General features: G+C 43.8%; 1 protein-coding gene across 1 annotated transcript; it reads right to left on the bottom strand.

Annotated features, from left to right (window-relative positions):
- Positions 1-3,368: 3,368 nt before the first annotated feature.
- Positions 3,369-19,060, bottom strand: ADSL (adenylosuccinate lyase). The gene is made up of 13 exons (XM_054582419.1): positions 18,839-19,060; positions 15,489-15,692; positions 13,590-13,634; positions 12,984-13,063; positions 10,012-10,183; positions 9,756-9,802; positions 9,073-9,163; positions 8,539-8,608; positions 8,243-8,390; positions 6,683-6,773; positions 5,756-5,845; positions 5,046-5,222; positions 3,369-3,520 (listed from the first exon to the last, which is right to left on the bottom strand). Exons 1-13 carry the CDS (start codon positions 19,007-19,009, stop codon positions 3,434-3,436), a joined length of 1,473 nt encoding a protein of 490 aa, XP_054438394.1. The 5' UTR covers positions 19,010-19,060; the 3' UTR covers positions 3,369-3,433.
- Positions 19,061-19,583: the final 523 nt, after the last annotated feature.

The raw sequence follows: 19,583 nt of genomic DNA, 5'->3' as shown, positions 1-19,583 counted from the left end.
GCTCATCTTGAAATCTGGGCCAGAAACCGGCTGTTCCTTCTTCAGTTTGGACTTTTCATGAAGGCAAATTTACTCATCACTTAAGCCACTTTTTTCAGAAATTTGGCCCCTGAGAACTTCTCTGTACACAGCACTTTATGAGGTAAGGACATGGTCACACAGCTCCAGAACGGGAAAACCAAATTCTGCTTTGACTTCCAGTTATGCTCACAATTAGCTAAATTAATGAGCTAGATTTTGTGTTCATTAGACCACATCTCTGATAAAGAACACACCTTATGTGATATATATGAATTCCAGTATTTAAAAAATGTTATGACTTAAATGCAACTTCTGTTCCAAATGGGATCTTGGAACAGGAAAATGATATTAACTAAAAACTTGGACAAAACCAAAGCGGGGAAGGATTGAGGGTGGGGGGTGGGTGTGGGTGGGGCAGGGGAATGTGGTGGTAGGAATATGGAGACAATTGTACTTGAACAAACAAAAATCCCTGAGGGCTTTAATAATATATCAATATTAGTTCATTAATTGTGATGTCGATACCATACCAATGTATTAAAATAGAGGAAACCAAGTATGGGATACATGGGAACTCTCTGTACTCTGCAATTTTTCTGTAAATCCAAAACTTCTAAAATGTAAAGTTCACTTAAATAAAAGTTGCATTAAAAGCTTGAAAAATACACAAAAACCAAAAGTCACCTTTAACTCATTACCCAAGACAGCATACTTAATATTTCATTATATAGCTTTCCAGCTTTTTAAATTTTAGGCTTTTCCTATTTAATTTTTGACTCATTCCCCAATCTCTGGTTGGCCCCAGTTCAGGATACACTGTTGTCCACAGCAGGCAAACCACCTGCGTTCCAGCCCGCTCCCCGACTGACCACAGGGAGGGAGGGTAGTGAACCCCTCTGGGCTCAGGAGGAAAATGACAGGAGCTACGTGATTAACCGTCACATCCATTCAGGATTTACGTCACCATTCTGGAGGCACGTGACATGGCTTCCACTTGCCATCAGGCTCTCCTGGTTAGTAAATGAAATCTACCACCCACCAGGGGAGGAGGGCAGTAAGTGTCCGGGTGTCCGAATGCAGCTGAACTGAAGCCAGTCATCCCACGGTTGGTCCAAGCCCTGGTTTCTGGGTGGTTCAGATCCTGGAGTTTCCATCACTGGGTAAATGAATCCAACCTAATCTTCTAGAAGGTGCAAATGTTCTCTTTTCACAGCCACCCTTCAGCCCACCCAAATGTCTTTAAGTGTTACACGGGCCCTGGCTGGTGTGGCTCAGTGGACTGAGTGCCAGCCTGCAAACCAAAGGGTGGCCAGTTTGATTCCCAGTCAGGGCATGTGCCTGGGTTGTGGGCCAGGTCCCCAGTGGGGAGTGTAGGAGAGGCAACCACACACTGATGTTTCTCTCCCTCTTCCCCTCTCTAAAACAAATAAATCAATCTTTAAAAAAAATAAAATAAAATGTTAAATGGGAAAATAAGATAACAAAATTGCACTTATATCACAAATATATAAAAGTGAGAATGGAAGAGGAAAGAAGAAACACACAACAAACCGATACACCCAAATAGCCCAGGATTACCAATCATGAGTTCAGAAGTCTAATGTAATTGTCAGAACAAGACTGTTAACATCTTATTCCCTATGAGAAAATTTATTAACTAAAACCCATGGTATTCAATGTGCCCAGTGTGCCTACCATGTAAGCTCTCTGATTACAGCTACCCTCATGGTAGCTGCTTCCTCTTAGGTGGCTCATACCAGAGAATTAAGTAGAATGCTTGATCAGAGCCCAGTGACCTAATTCCTTGTGCCAGACCCGATTTAGACATCCCTTCAAGAGTCTCACGAGGGGAAAACAATCAAATAGATTCTGAATGAGCTGAAATGTCATATGGGTCCATGCCTCCCAGGCTTGCTTGCTACACTAACCTATATTGTAAAATCTGGTTTTAAGGATTGCCTTATTCTCCTTTCTTTCCAGCAAGTCGAGACCTTTACTTCTATTCCCTTCAACTAGATTCAATTGGAGGCAATTAAGCCTGTCCTTCCTCAAAACATTCCCATTCCTGACAAGTAGGTCATCTGCTTGACTCGAGGCGGTGGGGTGGGGGAGAATCACTAATTCACAGCAGCTTCAATGTCTGGGTCCAACCAGCCTCAGACTCTCAACAATGGGTATTGGGCTCAGTGATGCCTCTTGGGCCAACAGACACTTAGGTTATTCTTCCTTCTCACAACAGTGAAGCAAAGACAAGTTTTCTGCTATAGGAAAGAGAGCCCTAACATTCCTTCTCCACTCATGGCAAGGTCTTCTTTGGAAGTTGGCTCTCCAGTTACCTGTCCCTCAGACTGTGTGTCCAAAATTGAACATGCTATGAGCATGGAATAGTAAGACTGGTGGTTTTATGGTTGCATATTATTAACATGTCCTAAAACTGTCTTATCTCACTGGCAGCTACTTCTGGTTCATACTGCATTCAACTTACTCAAATTCATCTTAATTCGTTCTTCTTAGTTTTGACATCATTTCAGCCAGTTTAAGGTTAGATAAAATATTAGTTATTTTATCAAATAAATGTGTTGGTTAATTCTCCTAATTCTGTGTCATTTGCAAATCTGATTAAAAAAAAACAACTTTCTTCTTTTCATCTATGCTAAGAAAATATGTAGAGGCAGGGCTGAGGACAGAGCCCTAAGGCATAATTAACACCAGAGCTCTCCTTCCAGCTGGATGGTGATTCCTAACTCATCTTGGCTATAGCTGATTCAAAAAATCATCAATCTCTGTAATCAGGATTAGAGACTGTCAAGTGCCTTGAGGAAACCAATATACCCCAACTGATATACAAAAGCCTCATCAAAACATGAAGTAAGGTACATCTAGGGCTGAGTAATCCTGGTGACTAAATCAGTTTCTTTGAGAATATATTGTATCTTCAAATGTCATTACTTATTCTAGCCAAACGTAACTGAAATAAAGGTATCCAACTGTACTGAGTCATTGAGTCCAGGCTACTTTGCAAGAACCAGATCAAATTCACCCTCAAAAGAAGGACCAGGAACTTGCTTACTAGCTCAAAATCAAGTTAACATGTGAAAGGACTAGACTAGCTAGAAAATATGCCTCAAAAGAACAGAAAGCAAACTATGAGCTACGCTTATTATGCAAGTTTGTTTTGCTGTAAAAAACAAAACAAAAACCAAAAACCAAAAACCCAGAGTCCAACTACAGCACAATTTATTTCTCCATTGCAAAGCCTGAGAAATGTGAATGTGTCGTGGAAAGAAAAAAGTGCTGCATTAATTCAAGGTAACAATTCTTGAGGCGAAATAAGGCACTCGAGTAAGTTTTCATGATTCAGCAATAAAAGTTAACACGGCCAATAATGACTTTGTTTAATTCTCTTCCAACTCTACAGACATAATTCTGCTTTCACTTTCATTACATGTTCATATGGTTTTAACAAGGGATATACCTCCTCTTCTAAGAATCTCCGTACCTGCCAAAGAGGAAAGCAAATATAAAACAAAAGAAAACATTAAGATGTAAGTTTTGATAATAGTTTTTCAATGTCAGTTGGTATCACTGAGGCCTAATTTAGTAAGAATTCCCTCCACCGTTGAGCATTTTTCTCAACTGCCTGCCAGAATTCTCTCCCTAGACACAGGCAGCTCACCTCACCACGCCACTACGCGACCCTTCCGAGCCTGCGTCTTCAGTGGCTCTCACACTCTCCGCCCAGGTACCCAAGCCAACATCATCACTGCTTTGTCCCTCCTCCTCACGCCACCAACTACCAAGGGCTTAGCCTTCTAAGGGGCACTCAGATCTCCCCATTTGTCTGTATCTACCCCTGCGCTGGCTCCAAGCCCTCGTCCTTCAATGCTTGGCCCATTGCAGCAGCCTCCTTATTGCGCCCCTCCCCACCCCCCTCACCTCCAGTTCAAATCTTTGAAATCCAAAACTCCAGAGTGATTGGATTATAAATGATAAACCCCTGTCTGTCTTCAACTGTAGATCCCATCACTACTTCTGGGGCACTCCATACCCTGGCAAATGATTGCAATTTCTCCCCCCCATGTTAGACATTTTCTTGCGGCCTGGTGTTCCCAGCTTAACTCCCACTTGTCCCCAAAATTCAGCTCAGATGTCACGCCTTCCAAGGAGTCTTTTCCAACTTCTACTATTTTAGGGTTGTGCCATCCATTTTTTGTGATTCCCCGGAAAGATGTGCTTCCCTCAATTCCAGTATGTACTGCTTGGTATTATAATGAACTATTTACAAGTCTTCGCCACTAAGTTTTGAGCTCCCTAAAGGTAAAAATTATCTGCCCATCTTTAAAGCTCCAGAACTTTTTGTTTTTACCATGAGAGAGAGAGAGATGAGAAAAACATCAATTTGTTTTTCCACTTACTTATGCATTCATTAGTTGATTCTTGTATGTGCTCAGACCCAGGGATCCTTGTATTGGGGTGATGCTCTAACCAACTGAGCTACCCAGCCAAGGCTTAAAGCCCCAGAATTAAACACAATACCCAAACACATACATAGCACATAGTCCACACTTGATAAATGGTTTTGAATTAACTCTTGTAGTCCCCAAAAGACTAAGAGGAAAAGTGACAAACACTGAATACTTACTATGCACCAAGCACCATGCTAGGCCTTTCAATCTCACACCGCCCTATGAAATGTGCATTTTTAACCTGTCAGCCAGGAAATGCCACAAATCAGGACTAAACTCAGATCTACCTGATGACAAAACCCAATCTCTGTCCATTATAGCACATCTTCTAGACCAAAAGAGGATTAAAAGAAATCCACACAGAAAATACTTAAGGCAGCTCACCATAACCAAAACTTCAGTTTAGCCAGTGCAACTAGCTCTGAATTCTAACCAGCCCCATTCTCATCGCAACGCCCACGAAGTGGACACATGACAGCATTCCAGGCTCTACAGCACAGAGGCAAGAGAGGGCACATGGGGAAGACTGCAGCGCCACGGAAGTGTTCTGATGCTTACCTGTTGGGAGGCGCGGCCGGTGAAAGATGAAGGATCCAGGAGATGGTCCAACTGAGAATGAATGGGACTGAAGTAGCCATCGGCGAGGATACGCTCTATCAGGTCATTGTCACCCCCTTCCTGCTTGACCACAGCAGCTGCCTGCTGGGAGAGCACTCTGATTTTCTCATGGCAGTCCTGGGAAGACAGTGAGGTATTGCTGGTTCACCATTAACAGGCCATGTGAACGCGCTGCTAAGTCCCCCGACACTTCACATCCATACTGTCTCTGGCTGGTACACAAGGCCCCTCCAGGCCGAGGTGGTTCCCCTCACAGTCTGACTCCACCAAGATACTGACTCTCTGACCACCACTTAGGACAAACTGGAAATGGATGTCCACTTCACACAGGCTCCTCTACAGCCTCTCGCACCAGCTGCCCTTGTGTCCCGCTTACTTCCCATCATTTCCTATGGACAGTCAGCCCTAATCTCTTCATTAAGAGTAGACCTGTGCTACAAGTGATTAAGTGATTCTTATTCTTTACTTTCAATAAACTGAGTTTACCACAATCACCCTCCAGAATGATGCTATTCTATGGTAGAATATGGTCACTGCTCTGTACCAATACCGTGACTGAAGGTAATGACAGAAACTCCTTCCTTCATCCATTCTTCTTCAGGACTAAAGGTGCACTCTCAACTTATCCAGGAGCACGAGGAGTTACAAACCTGGCGGTTACCCCCAGCTTTCACCATGGCCATGATGATGTTCTCCGTGGCCATGAAAGGCAGTTCTTGCCGAATGCGCCGCTCAATTACCTAGAAGAATGAACGAAGGGCTAAGAAAGATGCCTCAAAGTTATGAACTTATATACACAGTAAGGTATCAACTATGACAAGCAAAATGCACTTCAGGGATATGAACTACCATATTTATAAAGAAAGAGTAAAATGGATTTTTAAAAAAAGATTTTATTATTTTTAGGGGGAGGGGGGAGAAAGAGAGGGAGAGCAACATCAATGTGCAGTTGCCTTTCATATGCCCCCTACTGGGGACCTGGCCCATAACCCAGGCATGTGCCCTGACTGGGAATCGAACCAGAGACCCTTTGGTTTGTGGGCCGGCACTCAATCCACTGAGCCACACCAGCCAAGGCTGGATTGTTGTATTTTTAATCTTTCTTAGTAATCCAGAGTATTATTTTGATTTTAAAAAGAACCGCTGATTTAAGTAAACTTTTTAAAGTTGCTTCACTGGAAAGAATCCCTAAAACCTCAAGTTGTTAAATTACACTGCCCACTGCAAGAGCCAAGTACATAATGGAAATGAACCCATCTGCCTCAGGTACTTAAAAACAGGCAAAGGGAACAGTCTACTCTGCCAGCCACACCAGATCTGATGGTTCTTGCTGGTAGACAGTTCAAGCCAGTTCAAAGTACCTCTCCCACCTCTTCTAGAAGCGTGTCTATAAATTGCGTATGTTCACCCCGAGGGCTCATGTCACAACCTGCACACTGAGCCCTGGTTGGGAAGAACTCCCCCTGGGCCAGAGTAAGAGCCCCACTAACGTACCCACTCCAGAGCAGCAGGTTACACTTCCTTTCCCACATTCCAACCCCACCCTAGTCTGTTGCTTTTTAACTGATGCCTCTTACTTTGGGGTACACCACCAATCCTTCAGAAATGTTCTGCAACGTATTCAATATAGTATCTGCAGTGAGAAATGCTTCTGCCAAACAAATACGTCTGGAAAACAAACAGCCAATTCAGTTACCTCTTTAAACAAATAATTTCAGTGAAATGTAGGGTGTGTCCCAAGAAACAGTCCTAGTGATGTCTCATGTTATACGCGCTATTTGGACAATTACCTTCATTCTCTGACATCAACCACCCCAATACCCTGATGACTCTCAAATCTGCTGTCACCTCTTGTCCAGACCACTTGCCCAAATGCCAGACCATATACCCAATCGGAGAGCTCCATCCACTCAAACCATAGGTACCTAAAACCCCAAACTGAATTCAGCCACTTTCCCATCGCCTCCTGCTCGCTATCTCGAACCCACTCTCCTGCTCCCTGTGGCTCCTGGCTCAGTAAATCTCCATCTCCATCACCAATCTCCAAAAAACAAAACAAAACAAAACAAAACATTTATTTCATTGATTTGAGAGAGAGAGAAACATCAATTTGTTATTCCACTTATTTCACGCATTCATTGGTTGTTTCTTTTATGTGCCCTGATCAGAGCTAGAACCTGCAACCTTGGTGTATTGGGATGACGCTCTAACCAACAGAGCTCCCTGGCCAGGGCCCCATCACCAAATTTAACACTCACTCCAGTCAACCACCAAGGGCTGGTCCATCTGCCACTATTTTTATGTCCAAATCCTTCCTCTCCATTCATGTGGCCACTGTGCCAGGGTTGACTGGGATGTTTAACGTAGCCTCCTAACTTGTTTGTACTAGATTAAAGTCCCTTTATAACTAATTCTCCAAACTGTTGCAGGGTGTTTTAGCAGATACATCTCACTAGGTCACACCCTGCTAAAAGTATTCAATGGATAATTTCTGAATGAGTCCACATGTCCTATATCTATAGATAAACCCTGGCTTTACCTATGTATCCTCCAGTCAAGAAACCCCACTACAATCCAAGCAAACCAGTGCAACGTGACCCTGCTTTAAGTAAGTATATACATAACGTAGAAAGCCGTATGCATGGCGGCACCTTACATACAGCTACAAATTAATTCTGACCCACCTCATAACTCATCAACAAGTCCTTGTGCCAGACACCACAGGTGACGTCAACCCGCCTTTGGAACATCGCCTACACTCTTCAGGCAAACGGACTCCCAACCATGTTCCGCCTCATCTCTTGCCACATACAGACTTCATTCCTCAGTGCCCCGCCTATTAGTAACTCTGTAAACTGTCCTTCTCCTGCTTTTGGTCCTTTACACATACTTTTGATCTTGTCTTAAAGCCTTTTTAAAAATGTCTGTTCATGTCTGAAGTCTTAAGCATCCCCTCCTCCGTGAAGCTTCCCCAGAGTCCTGACAAGGAGTACCTCGTACACACTTTGAGCCTAACACTCACCACACTGTTCTTTCTAAGTTCCTGCCACCCTGCTAGACTCTAGGCTTCCTTGGGGACAATGAGTAAATGCAGACATACTCAAAACATCCTTCTGTGACATCCCCATTCCACTGACCGATTGGCACTATCATCCAGCGTGCGTTCAAACCACTGCACAGATGCCGTCTGCAGCGGGTCCATGATAAGGGTCATGAGGTGACGGGCAAGGCTGCAGCACCGCTCTGAGCGCATGGGGTTCCGCTTGTACGGCATCGCACTGGAGCCTGCCCACGTACAAGGGCAAGAAGCAAAGGCAGAAAGACGTCAGAGGACAGTGAGGGCCCAAGCATGCTTGGCAGGTGAGCTGGTAACACACGCCCAACAAGCCTCTCAGCACCTCAGTGGTGTGCGCAGATCTCCACACGCACTCACCAATCTGCTGTTTTTCAAAGGGTTCCTCCATCTCCTTGAGGTTTGCCAGGAGTCGTATGTCCGTGCAAATCTGGGGACAAGCAGGGGTAGAGGCATCACCCCACATTCCTGAATGTAGGCATCAGGGCAGGGACCAGACTGACGAAGGAGACAGCTCTTTTCGTGAGCTGTTGCTGGGCCTGAAGAGCTCATCTCTGTCATCAGTGCGCCCTCCCCAAGTGCTGCCGGAGAGAGCCTTACGCAGACGTCTCCTGACTCCCGAAGAGCTGGGATGGCCAGCCCAGGGAGGATGGAAATGTCTGTGTGAAACACGGCATCAGACATCACGGGAAGGCAATGGCAAGGAGGGTGCCAAAACTAGTCTTTCCCTTCAGCACACCTTACTTAAGAGGTTACATTTATGGGCCCCAAATTGTTAAAAGTGACATCTGACATCTCTTGAGTGACATGATTAAGTAAAAGTCTGAGGCTGACCTGGTCGGTCTGTGGTGCCCAAAGGTCTCACCCTGACGCTCACAAGCTACCACCACTTACCTTGTGCACTGATGCACCCAAGCTGGCCAGCACAGACAGCACCTCAATGTCCACTTTTCGTGTGTAGGTCTGTCCCGTGATGATGAAAGCCCTAGACACAAACAAAAAAGAGCCTTAAGTGGAAATATTTCAAAATATGACCGTTGTCAAACAAATGAGCAAAAAACAGACCCTAAGGGAAAGCTTGGCCTCACTGGAACACTAAGTCACATTCAGCCCAGAGGACCTCACCGAAGACTGCTCCCCGGAACAAACTGTTCTTCCGCCCTTTTTACTATTACCCAGGCAGCTGTCCCGGCCAAGAAGGAAATAAGGGCCATGTACCCACGTCCTGCTGCAGCCTGAGGGAAGTGCCCGGAGGGAGCTACAGAGGAGTCCGGTGGCCCTCAATGGAAATGGCCAGATTTAGACCAGTTCACTGGAGGTCCTCAGTAAATAGCAAAACAGCAACATGGGTAAGGCTTGTCTAAAAATCTCAGAAGTAACAGTTTCCGTTATTTTCTTACAGATTTTAAGAAAATAGAATCTAGGCTGTAAGAAAATAAAACCCAGGCAAGAGGTGGAATGAAATGGGTGGAAGGACAAAGAAAAAGCCAAGAAAGTTAGGATTAAATCTAGAGGTATACTGAACACAGGCCTTTTACCACTAAGTAAAGAGGCCAACACTGTCTCCATTTACTTACCTCTTAAATCCTGCCTTTTCTGTCACCATCTTGTCAAGCTGCTCTACCTTGGAAAGAAAAGACATCCCTATAAGCAACCCAGGTGTGTCTAGCACGACAGCATCTCAACCGCCTGCCCAGGATGCACTCCCCTGTAGCCCTTTCAGTCCAAAGACTCCAATCATCCCGAGATCAATCTCCTATGGTCCTAGAGGTCAGCTTTGCCTCTGGGGTTCCACCATTGAGTTTCTGTGCCCCCAGGTCGCTTTCAGGATACCTTTTGGTCGTCACCCTCGAAGAGCTGCAGGAAGCTGGCTTGAGTGCCAGTGGTGCCTTTCACTCCCCGGAAGCGCAGGTCATCACGGACACGCTTCAAGTTCTGCAGATCCATGCAAAGGTCTTGAATCCAAAGACAGCAACGTTTCCCCACTGTGGTCAGCTGAGCGGGCCTGACAGCAGCCCAAAGAGAACATGGGGCAGTTTCAAGCCAAGAACTGACTTTCATAAAAGCTTCACTGCATCCTCTAGTCATCACTTTTACCCCAGGAAAAGAATTAAACTAAGAGATGGAGAAACCAGTATAGACAAAACAGGAGCTAAAAAGTTTGAGCAAATACTAGTTAAGGAGATTCTGTGTCACTTGTAAATATTCAAAGATTTTAAAGCTAAAGGGCTCCTAATGTAGTTCCTCCATCATCACCAAGAGGAAATATAAGGGCAGAGACAATGTCTAATTTGTTCATCCCCAGTCTTTGGTAAGAAATATAGATACATATATGTAACAAACATTTGCCAAGTATCTAATGTGTTCTTTTCTTTGGAAATACAACAAAGAACAATACAGACAAGGTCCCTATCCAGCAGAGCTCACACTGTAATGTAAACAAATGATACTTATTGATTTTTTATGAAAAAAGAAAATGAGGACAATGGAGAATGCTACTCTAGCTTGGCAGTCAAGGAAGGCCTTTGTAAGGAGTCAAGCTCTGACGAGGAGCCAGCCGTGCTGTGGGGAACCTCAGAACACACATAACCCAAGGGCTCTAATGGAGCAGCGAAAGGCTTTGTTTCTAGTCAGAAGTCTAAACCAATCCACTGCAGGTCTGTTATTTTAACATAAAACTTAAAATCTTGAAAATAAAGAACTCTACCATTACTGTGATTTATTTATAATTATTTTTTTTTTTTAGAGAGAGGGAAAGGGAAGAAGAGAGGGAGGGAAACCGTTAGATTGCCTCCTGCATGCACCCCTGCTAGAACCAGGCCGGCAACCCAGGCATGTGCCCTGCCCGACCAGACAGAACTGGTGACCTTTCACTTTGGGGAATGACACCCAGCCAAAGGAGCCATGTCAGGCAGGGAAATGCCAGAGCTCTAATAGGTGACCTTGTCAGTCCCAGATGGAAATTCTCTATTAGGCTAATGACACTGATAGCTGGAGAAATCAAGAAACACCACTAGGAATGTCTATAACAGGTAGGCCACATGCTATAATATATTCCCAAATTAATCTCAGGGTAGTTTTCTTTGCTAACTCCTGCTAATAGGTTATTGGTACGAGTAAAGAAATAAACAAATTTGCACGGATCTGTTCATAGCTGCATTATACATAATAGCCACAAGTGGAAACAACCTAATTATCTACCACCTGGATGGACAAAATGTGGCATATTCATATAATGGCGTTATTAATTCAGCCATAAAAAGAAATGAAGTACTGATACATACTACCATATGGATGAACACTGAAAACACTGTACTAAGTTAAAAGAAGCCAGCCAAAAGAGATGAATATTGTATGATTTCTACGTAAATGAAATATCCACAAATGGCAAATCCACAGACAAATAGATTAGTGGTTGCCTGGGGCTAGGGAACGGGGGAATGAGAGGGACTGCAATAGGTACAGGGTTTTTTGTGGGGTGAGGAAAACACTCTGAAATTATATACTGGTGATGACTGCAGAACTCTGTAAATACAGTAAAATCCACTTAATCGTGAACTTAACAGGTAAATTTTTTTTACCTGTTAATCGTGAACTTAACAGGTAAATTTTACAGTATGTGAATTACATCTCAATAAAGTTGCTGCTTTTTCATCGCAGCGGCTGACACACACCGAGGTGACGCCCGCACGGCCACATGGTTTTCCGAGTTCCGAAGGCCTGCTGCTGTGGCAGCGGTAGCTCCCGCTCCACTACCCCAGAGGAACTCCGCAGGCCTGCGCTTCCTGGGTGCTCGCTGACAGACGCAGGACAGGGAGAGGGGCCGCAGCGCAGGTGTGTAGGGAGGCAGAGGGAACATTTGTCATGGGCAAGACACACACACACTGAGCACTGGCCCCTCATGAACAGTTTCTTCAGGTTTCTACCAGTAAATACAGGTCCCAACTTTTAGGAAGATTAAACTCAACTTAGGCTCTCCTATGCTGACGATATAGGAAATGATATCCTTGTTATCATAGCGATACCCCACCAAAACATAAGGCACATGCTAAAACACCACTACTCAAATAGCATCACCTGAAACCTGCTACTAGCATCCTAAAAATTCTATCATCGGCTTTTAAAAAGTTTTTTTTGTTGGTGGTTTTTTTTTTTTTTTTGGTAAACATTAAAATACTTGCACATTTTAAAAGTCAAAAATTCAAAAAGTAGTAGAAAAAATTAATTACCCTATTATCTCATAAATTGGAGCAATCAATATTTATAGTTTGGTGTAATTTCTTCCAATCTTTGTGCAATGATTATGCTATCTTTATGCCCTAACATTAACCTAAGCCTATTTCCATGATATTAGTCTTACCAGTATCATTTTAATGGCTGCATATTATTCCAACCTGTGGATATACTATCGACCTTATTTAATTCTCTTATTGTGAAACATTTAGATTGTTTCCAATGCTTACTATTATAGTATTGTAACAAAGATTTTTGTACATAAAGCTTCCCCCATAATTTGGATTACTTCCTTAGTCTAGATTCTCTAGAATGGAATTATTAAATCAAGGAGTATGAATATTTCTAAGGCTCTTGATTCATATTTCCCAATGCTTCCCGAATGAACTATTACGTTTACTCTCTCACCAGCACAGCTTTTAGGGCACATATCAGGTTCATCCTTCCTAAGCATCCAAGGTATCTGCTTAAGCTATGTCTTGAGATTACTTACCTCAAGGTTTCCCTGCAGAGGAACTGAAAAATAATAAATGAAAGCCAGGTGCACATAAAGAAGTCGCCGTGTCACTTACTGGAAATGTGTGAAGCCTAAGGTGGGAAGATCAGCTCGTTCCTTGGCAAAGTCAGCAAACCGGGAGATGACCCTGGCAAGCTACAGGAGGGACACGTGGTAGAAAGAGGGTGAATTCAGGTTGGGCTCATTACAGAGTCAGAAACTACACTTTTAGACAATTTAATGTAGAATTAGACCTCTGGCTCATGGAAGGCAGAGGCCGTATCTTTTCATCTTTGTATCCTAAAGTACTTTAAAGAGGTCATAGCAATGAATGCTCAAAAACCGAATTGACTACTTAAAGTCCTAAAGTTTTTCTGCACAATTTTAAGACCACTGACATTTTCATGCAGAAAAGAGAAAATCATAAATTTGACCCACATATTCCAGCAACGTATCACTGGTTACACTTCCCTCATTTAAAAGGCTAGGCTTTTAAAAGCATTCACTTACGGTGTTTTAACCAAAGAAGAGACTATTAGTTTTACAGAATAGATATAGGATCATTCGCCTGAGTAAATGATCATCTATTTAGATTAATATTGTGTTGATTTACTCCTAAGTGGTGCCCATCCCCTATCACAGGCAATCCAGGGCTGGTAGGAAACTTCTGGCAGCTCCTTACCTTTGGCAAAAGCAGGTCCAGTGCATTTCTAAGAATAATCAGGTCCTGCGAAGGAAAACGCAATGGTCTTATATTAAACAGTTTTGCTCAAACATTATTACATAACACTTTTTGGCCATTATAACTGGTTTCTCAGCTGGTCCTCTACCTCACTATTAGCAACCTACTATACAAGCCAGAAAATGCTAAACCGAAGTCATTCTTTTCTGATTTCTCTTTTAAAAGCAGAACAACTTAGAGTGGTACTATTGTAATCTATAAGGAACGAAACCTTTACATTCATAAAGCCTAATTTATGTGGTATCTAAAATGGCTGGAAAATAGTTAAGGGGTAACCCTCATCCGGAATACTGTGAAGACGCCCAGGTCAGCAAGGTTTCTATTTTCCCACAGGTGAGTACTTGTCCCCAAGAAGCTTCCGTAGGATACATTCCATTAGTTTCTTCTCTCCTTTCTCAAGTCTATGATTGCTAACGAAAAAAAGACATGACCCAGGACATCAAAGTTTAGGAAATTAAAGTTGTTTTTGAGGGAGAGAAGAGATGTATTTCAGGCAACTCTTGAGACATGCTTACATGAGACAGCAATTGTTGAGCCCAACTACACTCTGGGTACTTTTATAAAGTACAATATATTCCAAGTGAGAGAACTGCTCCTCTTTCATTATCTGACTCACCAATTACATACAAATACCTTTAACTGTATACAACTTAAGACTATATAAAGCAACTTAAAAGTTAGTAGCTTCCTTCTGAATTGGAAGTGTATCTGGAGTCTAACTTGTGGTCCCACGGGTGCATTTTGATCAGAAAATTAAGAGCACAGCTTTGGTCCTGACAGGGTGACTCAGCTGGTTGGAGCATCACCCCATAAACCAAAAAGGTGGTGGTTCAATCTCCAGTCTGGGTCCGACCAGGAGGCAACCATCGATGTCTCTCCTCCCACTCCCGCCCTTAAATCAACAAACATATTGTTGGGTGAGGATTTAAAAATAAATAATAAAAAAAAATAAAAATAGAAAACACCACTTTGGAGCCAGCCATTCTACCCGGGCTTGTGGCATGTCTAGCTGTGTAACTTTAGACGAGTTCTTCAATCTCTTTAAGCTTCCTCAGCTGTAGAGATGTGGATTAGAAAGCCAGATTCCAAAAACTATATATTCTGATTCCATTTACATAGAATTTCTAGAAAAGGCAAAACTATAAAGACCAAAAGCAGGCCAGTGACTGTCTGGGTCTTGGAGCAAAGAGGCATGAGAGGCCTTCCCGGGCTGAGGCATGTGCCCTAAGACTGACGGTGATGAAGCCAAAAATGGTATAAACTTACTAACACTCATTGAACTGCACACTTAAAGTGGGAAAATTTATGGTATGTAAACCATACCTCAAAAAAGCTGGTTAAAAATGGACATTGTAACATTTCTTATGATTGTCATGAAGAATAAATGAATATATATAATGTGCTCAGAATAGTGTGAGACATCTAGTATAAACTCTTAGGAAAATACACAGTGATACTTTCTCTAATTAAAGGTTTCATTTAAGAATTATAATTCAATCCCATTTTCTTTTTTAGAAAGCCTAACAAAGAATTATAAAGGACTTGGAGAAAACAATCCCATGGGAAAATTACCATGGCCTTGACAATGCTAAGACCTTGGCTTATGTCCAGCATACCAATGCCTAAGCAGTACCTGTAGGTCTTATTCTATGATGGCCATCTGGGGCTTATAGTTTAGATTGGAGGAATATCCAAAGCTGAAAGTTTCTGAGCATTAAGATACCCTTAAAACTAAACATCTATGAAGCCACTTCTAAACCTGGATAGAATAAACTACAATTTGTAAACGGATTATAAAGATTGAGTCCTAAGTGGAAATAAAACAAGATAGGCTCCTACTGTATTGTCTCCAACATAGCAGGAGGTGGCCCCAAGGTGTATAATGCCGGCGGCCTTTGGACAGCAATGGCCAAACGTGTGCACGTGAGCCATCACGTCATGTCGCAATCGTTTCTCTTCCTCAGCTGCCATCTTGAAGTCAATGTGGTCCAGGTTTGATTTCATCTCCTGGATTTGTTCATCTGTGATAGGCAAGCCTAGTGTCTGCAGGACACACAAGGTAAAATAACATAACTTCAGGTGTCACAATTATTTGAATTGGGTAACACCAAGAAAAAAACTGGTTCACGTTAGCCTTTATGCACTTTCTCCCGATTTTTAAATTAAAATTTGGTGTAACTCACAGTATATGGTAAGGAGGGGATGACTTACTCAGTGAATCTTGGTGAATTACCTTCTAAGTAAACTCCAATATAGTCAACAACAATGTAACCCTGATCACTGTTCCCTCAGGCCCTCTCTCTCTCTGCTCACTTCACACATTCTGGTCTCCGGGCTCAAATATCTCTTCAGAGAGATTTCTTTCCTGACTCAGCATGAGACATCCTTCTGCATTTCTCCACCCCTTTAGCCTGGTTTTACTAAGAGCGCTCAAAACGTGACACTTTTACAAATGTATTAACCCATCCTTCCCTTTGGAATGCATACTCCATGAGGACAGCGTTGTATTTGTTGCTTATTCCGTGACTGGCAGGTAAGAGCCCAAAGCGTGGGATCCAAGCCACAGCTTTACATTGACCCTGATGGATTTACTCAGAGAAACCAAAATTAGGAATGCAGTTAAATAGTTTTGCCAACGAATCAGGTATAGAAATTCAGTGCCACTGAAAGCAGTTTCAGGAGATACTAATGAGAAAATAAACACACCAACGTCTTACATTCATCCATCACTGGAAAAATCAGGCTGGCAAAAAACAGCGGGCCACCCACATGTAGCTCAGAACCCTGGATCCAAGGGGTGAACGTGTGCCTCGGTGAAATTTATCCAGACCTCGCCTGAACTCCCAGGCCCTGGCCCTGGGAGGACCTGCATCCTGGAACTTTCTTGTTCAAGACGGTAACTACTGACCAGATGTGGCTATTTACATTTAAACTGATTAAAATGAGAAAGTAAAAATTCTGTTTCTCGGTCACACTAGCCACACTCCAGTGGCCCGCACAGCACTGGATCTTTAGCCAGGACAGCGGACCTCTCAGGGCTCCTCCCAGAGCAAAGCAGCAGGGGCAGTGTGGCCAAACTGCTGCCTACCCTCAAGCAACGTATGCTCTCCAAATTCATTCCAGGCTTCTCATTTTCTGCACTCCTCCTAACCTCTCACTCCGCAGTTATTTCCCTTAACTACTACATTATTATGTAGTTTATGCTGCTAATTTTGACACTAATAGCTAATCCAAACATAGGCAATTATATAAAAAACTGCATGCACTTCAGGCAATACACAGACTGGGCAAAAGAAAGAACACATTCAGACAACTCTGCATTTCAGTTCCAGCTTGAAGCCATTTACTAGCCATGATGACCCTGCAAAGTCTTTGAATGACACTACCCTAACCTATATAATAAAGTATGAAATGAAATTGAAAATAGAGCACATAAGAAACCACAACACACTGTTAATGTCCTCTTTCCCTATCCACTATTGTTAAGTGAGCAAATTTTTTGTAAAACCTCTGTGTCGCCATTCCCTCATCTGTAAAACCTCTGTAAAACAGTACTTATTTTATGGGTTGTTTTGAGGATTAATAATCTATTAATATGTATAGTCTTAAAACAGTGCCTGGCACATAGAAATGCCTGCTATTATTATGTCGCTTTATTTTCCTGAGCACAGTGAAACGGAGGGGATTATGGAGGATGGAAGTTTCCTTTTGGGGTGTTCCACTGTACCATGGTCCCCGCCACCTACTCCAGATCGTTTCGGTGTTTACTTGTGCCATTTCTGAGGACACTGCCATCTTGCTCGCTGTGACATTTTCCTCTGAAACTTTATAGCTCTCTGGATCAGTTTCCTTCTACTCCTCTGGCAAAGGCCCCTCGGGAGCTATTTTGGAAAAACACTGCGATGAATAGCTCTACGTGTAGTTCTCATTAAACAAACCATAAATCCTGTCTAATAAACCTCTACTCTGATTCTCCCTCTTCAGAAGCAAAACGTGGACCCATGAAGTGAAAATCGTGGCCTAAGAAACACAGATTTTGTGACAGTCCCGTCACTGAGACACGCTAGTAAGTAAGCCAGGACAAGTGGAACAGGGAAAGTGAGATAGTTAAATGGCCAAGTAGTTTACAACCATCTAATAAACCACAAAATCTTTACGTTCCCTAACCAAGGACAAAGAGTAAATGGCTTACACTTCCCCCCAACCAGAGGGTAAATACCTTCAATCACCCCACTCAGGGAGATAGGTAACAAAAGTCCAACTAGTGCCATTTGTGGCAACCACACCCAAGGAATAAATCTCATTTTGGTGCACCAGCATAAAGCTGATAAATATTGTGAGACCCACTGCTAAGGCCTCCCCTAAACTCCCTGCCTATAAAAGCCTCAAGATGAAGGGCCCAGGCCCCCCTCGCCGCGCTCTTGCTCTTTGTCCCCCCGACCCCTACGCCCACTCGACTCTTCAGTGGACTTTCCTTCCTTGCTCCTAAGCTCCAAGGGCCCTTACTTTTGCCTGTGTAACTTGTTTCCTGAGCCTACGCAGTCCAGCTGGCTCACTTCTTCTACCTCTGTAATCTCCTAAATAAACTATCTCTTATAATTTGAGTTCCTGGCTCTGAATTCCTTCTTTGTCGAACTCAACCCAAGTCCAACTTCGCTGGTAACATCACTACAGAGGCACCGTGGAAGAAAAGTGGCCACGCGCTCAGGTTCACCTCCCAATTCCGTTCTTAGCGCAAACGACACGCTTGGTTATTACACACGCTTGGTGTTCTCCCCTCTAATGTGGGAAGAGCATCGTCTACTTTGCAAGAGCTGTGTGGATGAAACGAGAACAGATGTTGGAAAGAAATGAGCACAACAGCACGTCACGAGCGCTCAGCGGTGAGCGGTGTACTCCTGCAGGAATGGCCAAGCTTTTGGCCCTGAAACCAAAGACCGAAATTCTCACTGCCGCCTCCGCGTCTCCAACACTCAGTAACCAAAAGCATGTGAGGAAACAGGTGGTGGTTCCCGGGCCTCCTGCACTGGCTTGTCCTGGGGCCGCGGCTCCTCGTCAAAGTTAACACCTAACCGAAAATAGCAGAGCAGCTGTCCCCAGGCGGCTAGATCCACGCAGGGCGCGGAGCCTGGCACGTGCTGAAGCGGACCCGCCTCCCTCCGCGTGTCTCTCGGCTCCGAATCCGTTACCTGTTCTGCCTCCGCCAGCCACAGCCACAGCTGCCGCCAGGTCCGGAATTTGTACTTGTCGCTGAACACGAAGCACATCTCCGGGCTGGCGTAGCGGGAGGCAAGCGGCGAGCGGTAGCTGTCATACCCGCAGGCCGCCTGCTGCCCCCCACAGTCGCCTCCCGCGGCCATCCCACACACCAGACCTCAGCAGAATGGACAGGACAGCGAGGGCGGAAACGGAAACCTAAAGGCCGGGACTTCCTCCTCCGGGGGCGGGACTTCCTCCACAGTCCCGCCCCGCCCCGAGCTCCGGGAAACCTGGGCGTTCAAGGTTGCGGAGTTCGGCGGCTGTCTCTCTGTTTAGGGTTAATGGGTTTCTCTTTGCTTACAAGAAACAGATTACCGCTTCATAAATTACGTAGCTGCTCTGTGCCTCATTTCTCCATCTCGGGAAAAGTTCATTAAAACATGCCCTTAATATTGCGGTGAGGATTGAGTTATCAGATCGTTGTCTGGACACTTAGCCCTCTATGTGTTTGCTGCTGCTATATTTTTATTATTTTTATGATTATTATTACTATTATTATCGCCTGCCGCTACCCCACTCTTAACTGCCTGTCTGGCACTGAGCGCGGTTCCGAGGAGAAATGGAAGATGCGTAAGGGAAATCAGTATTTATTGAGTTCCAAGTGAACCCCTTGCATAGAACGGCAGTTAAAAAAAAAAAAAAAAAAAAAAAAGGTGGCGGGTGGACTTAAGCAAG

Source organism: Pteronotus mesoamericanus, unplaced genomic scaffold (assembly GCF_021234165.1).
Source record: "Pteronotus mesoamericanus isolate MK-2021 breed Mesoamerican mustached bat unplaced genomic scaffold, CSHL_Meso_final contig_702, whole genome shotgun sequence".
Taxonomy (NCBI): domain Eukaryota; kingdom Metazoa; phylum Chordata; class Mammalia; order Chiroptera; family Mormoopidae; genus Pteronotus; species Pteronotus mesoamericanus.
This window is presented reverse-complemented; position numbering and strand designations above follow the sequence as displayed.

What these genes read in the sequence shown, in the direction of transcription:
- ADSL (XM_054582419.1), bottom strand. Translation starts at nt 19,009, where the DNA reads ATGGCCGCGGGAGGCGACTGTGGGGGGCAGCAGGCGGCCTGCGGGTAT. An exon ending in GGCTGGCGGAGGCAGAACAG is followed by an intron (nt 15,693 to 18,838) that starts GTAACGGATTCG and finishes TGTGTCCTGCAG; the next exon opens with ACACTAGGCTTGCCTATCAC. An exon ending in GCTATGTTGGAGACAATACA is followed by an intron (nt 13,635 to 15,488) that starts GTAGGAGCCTAT and finishes TTTCCTTCGCAG; the next exon opens with GACCTGATTATTCTTAGAAA.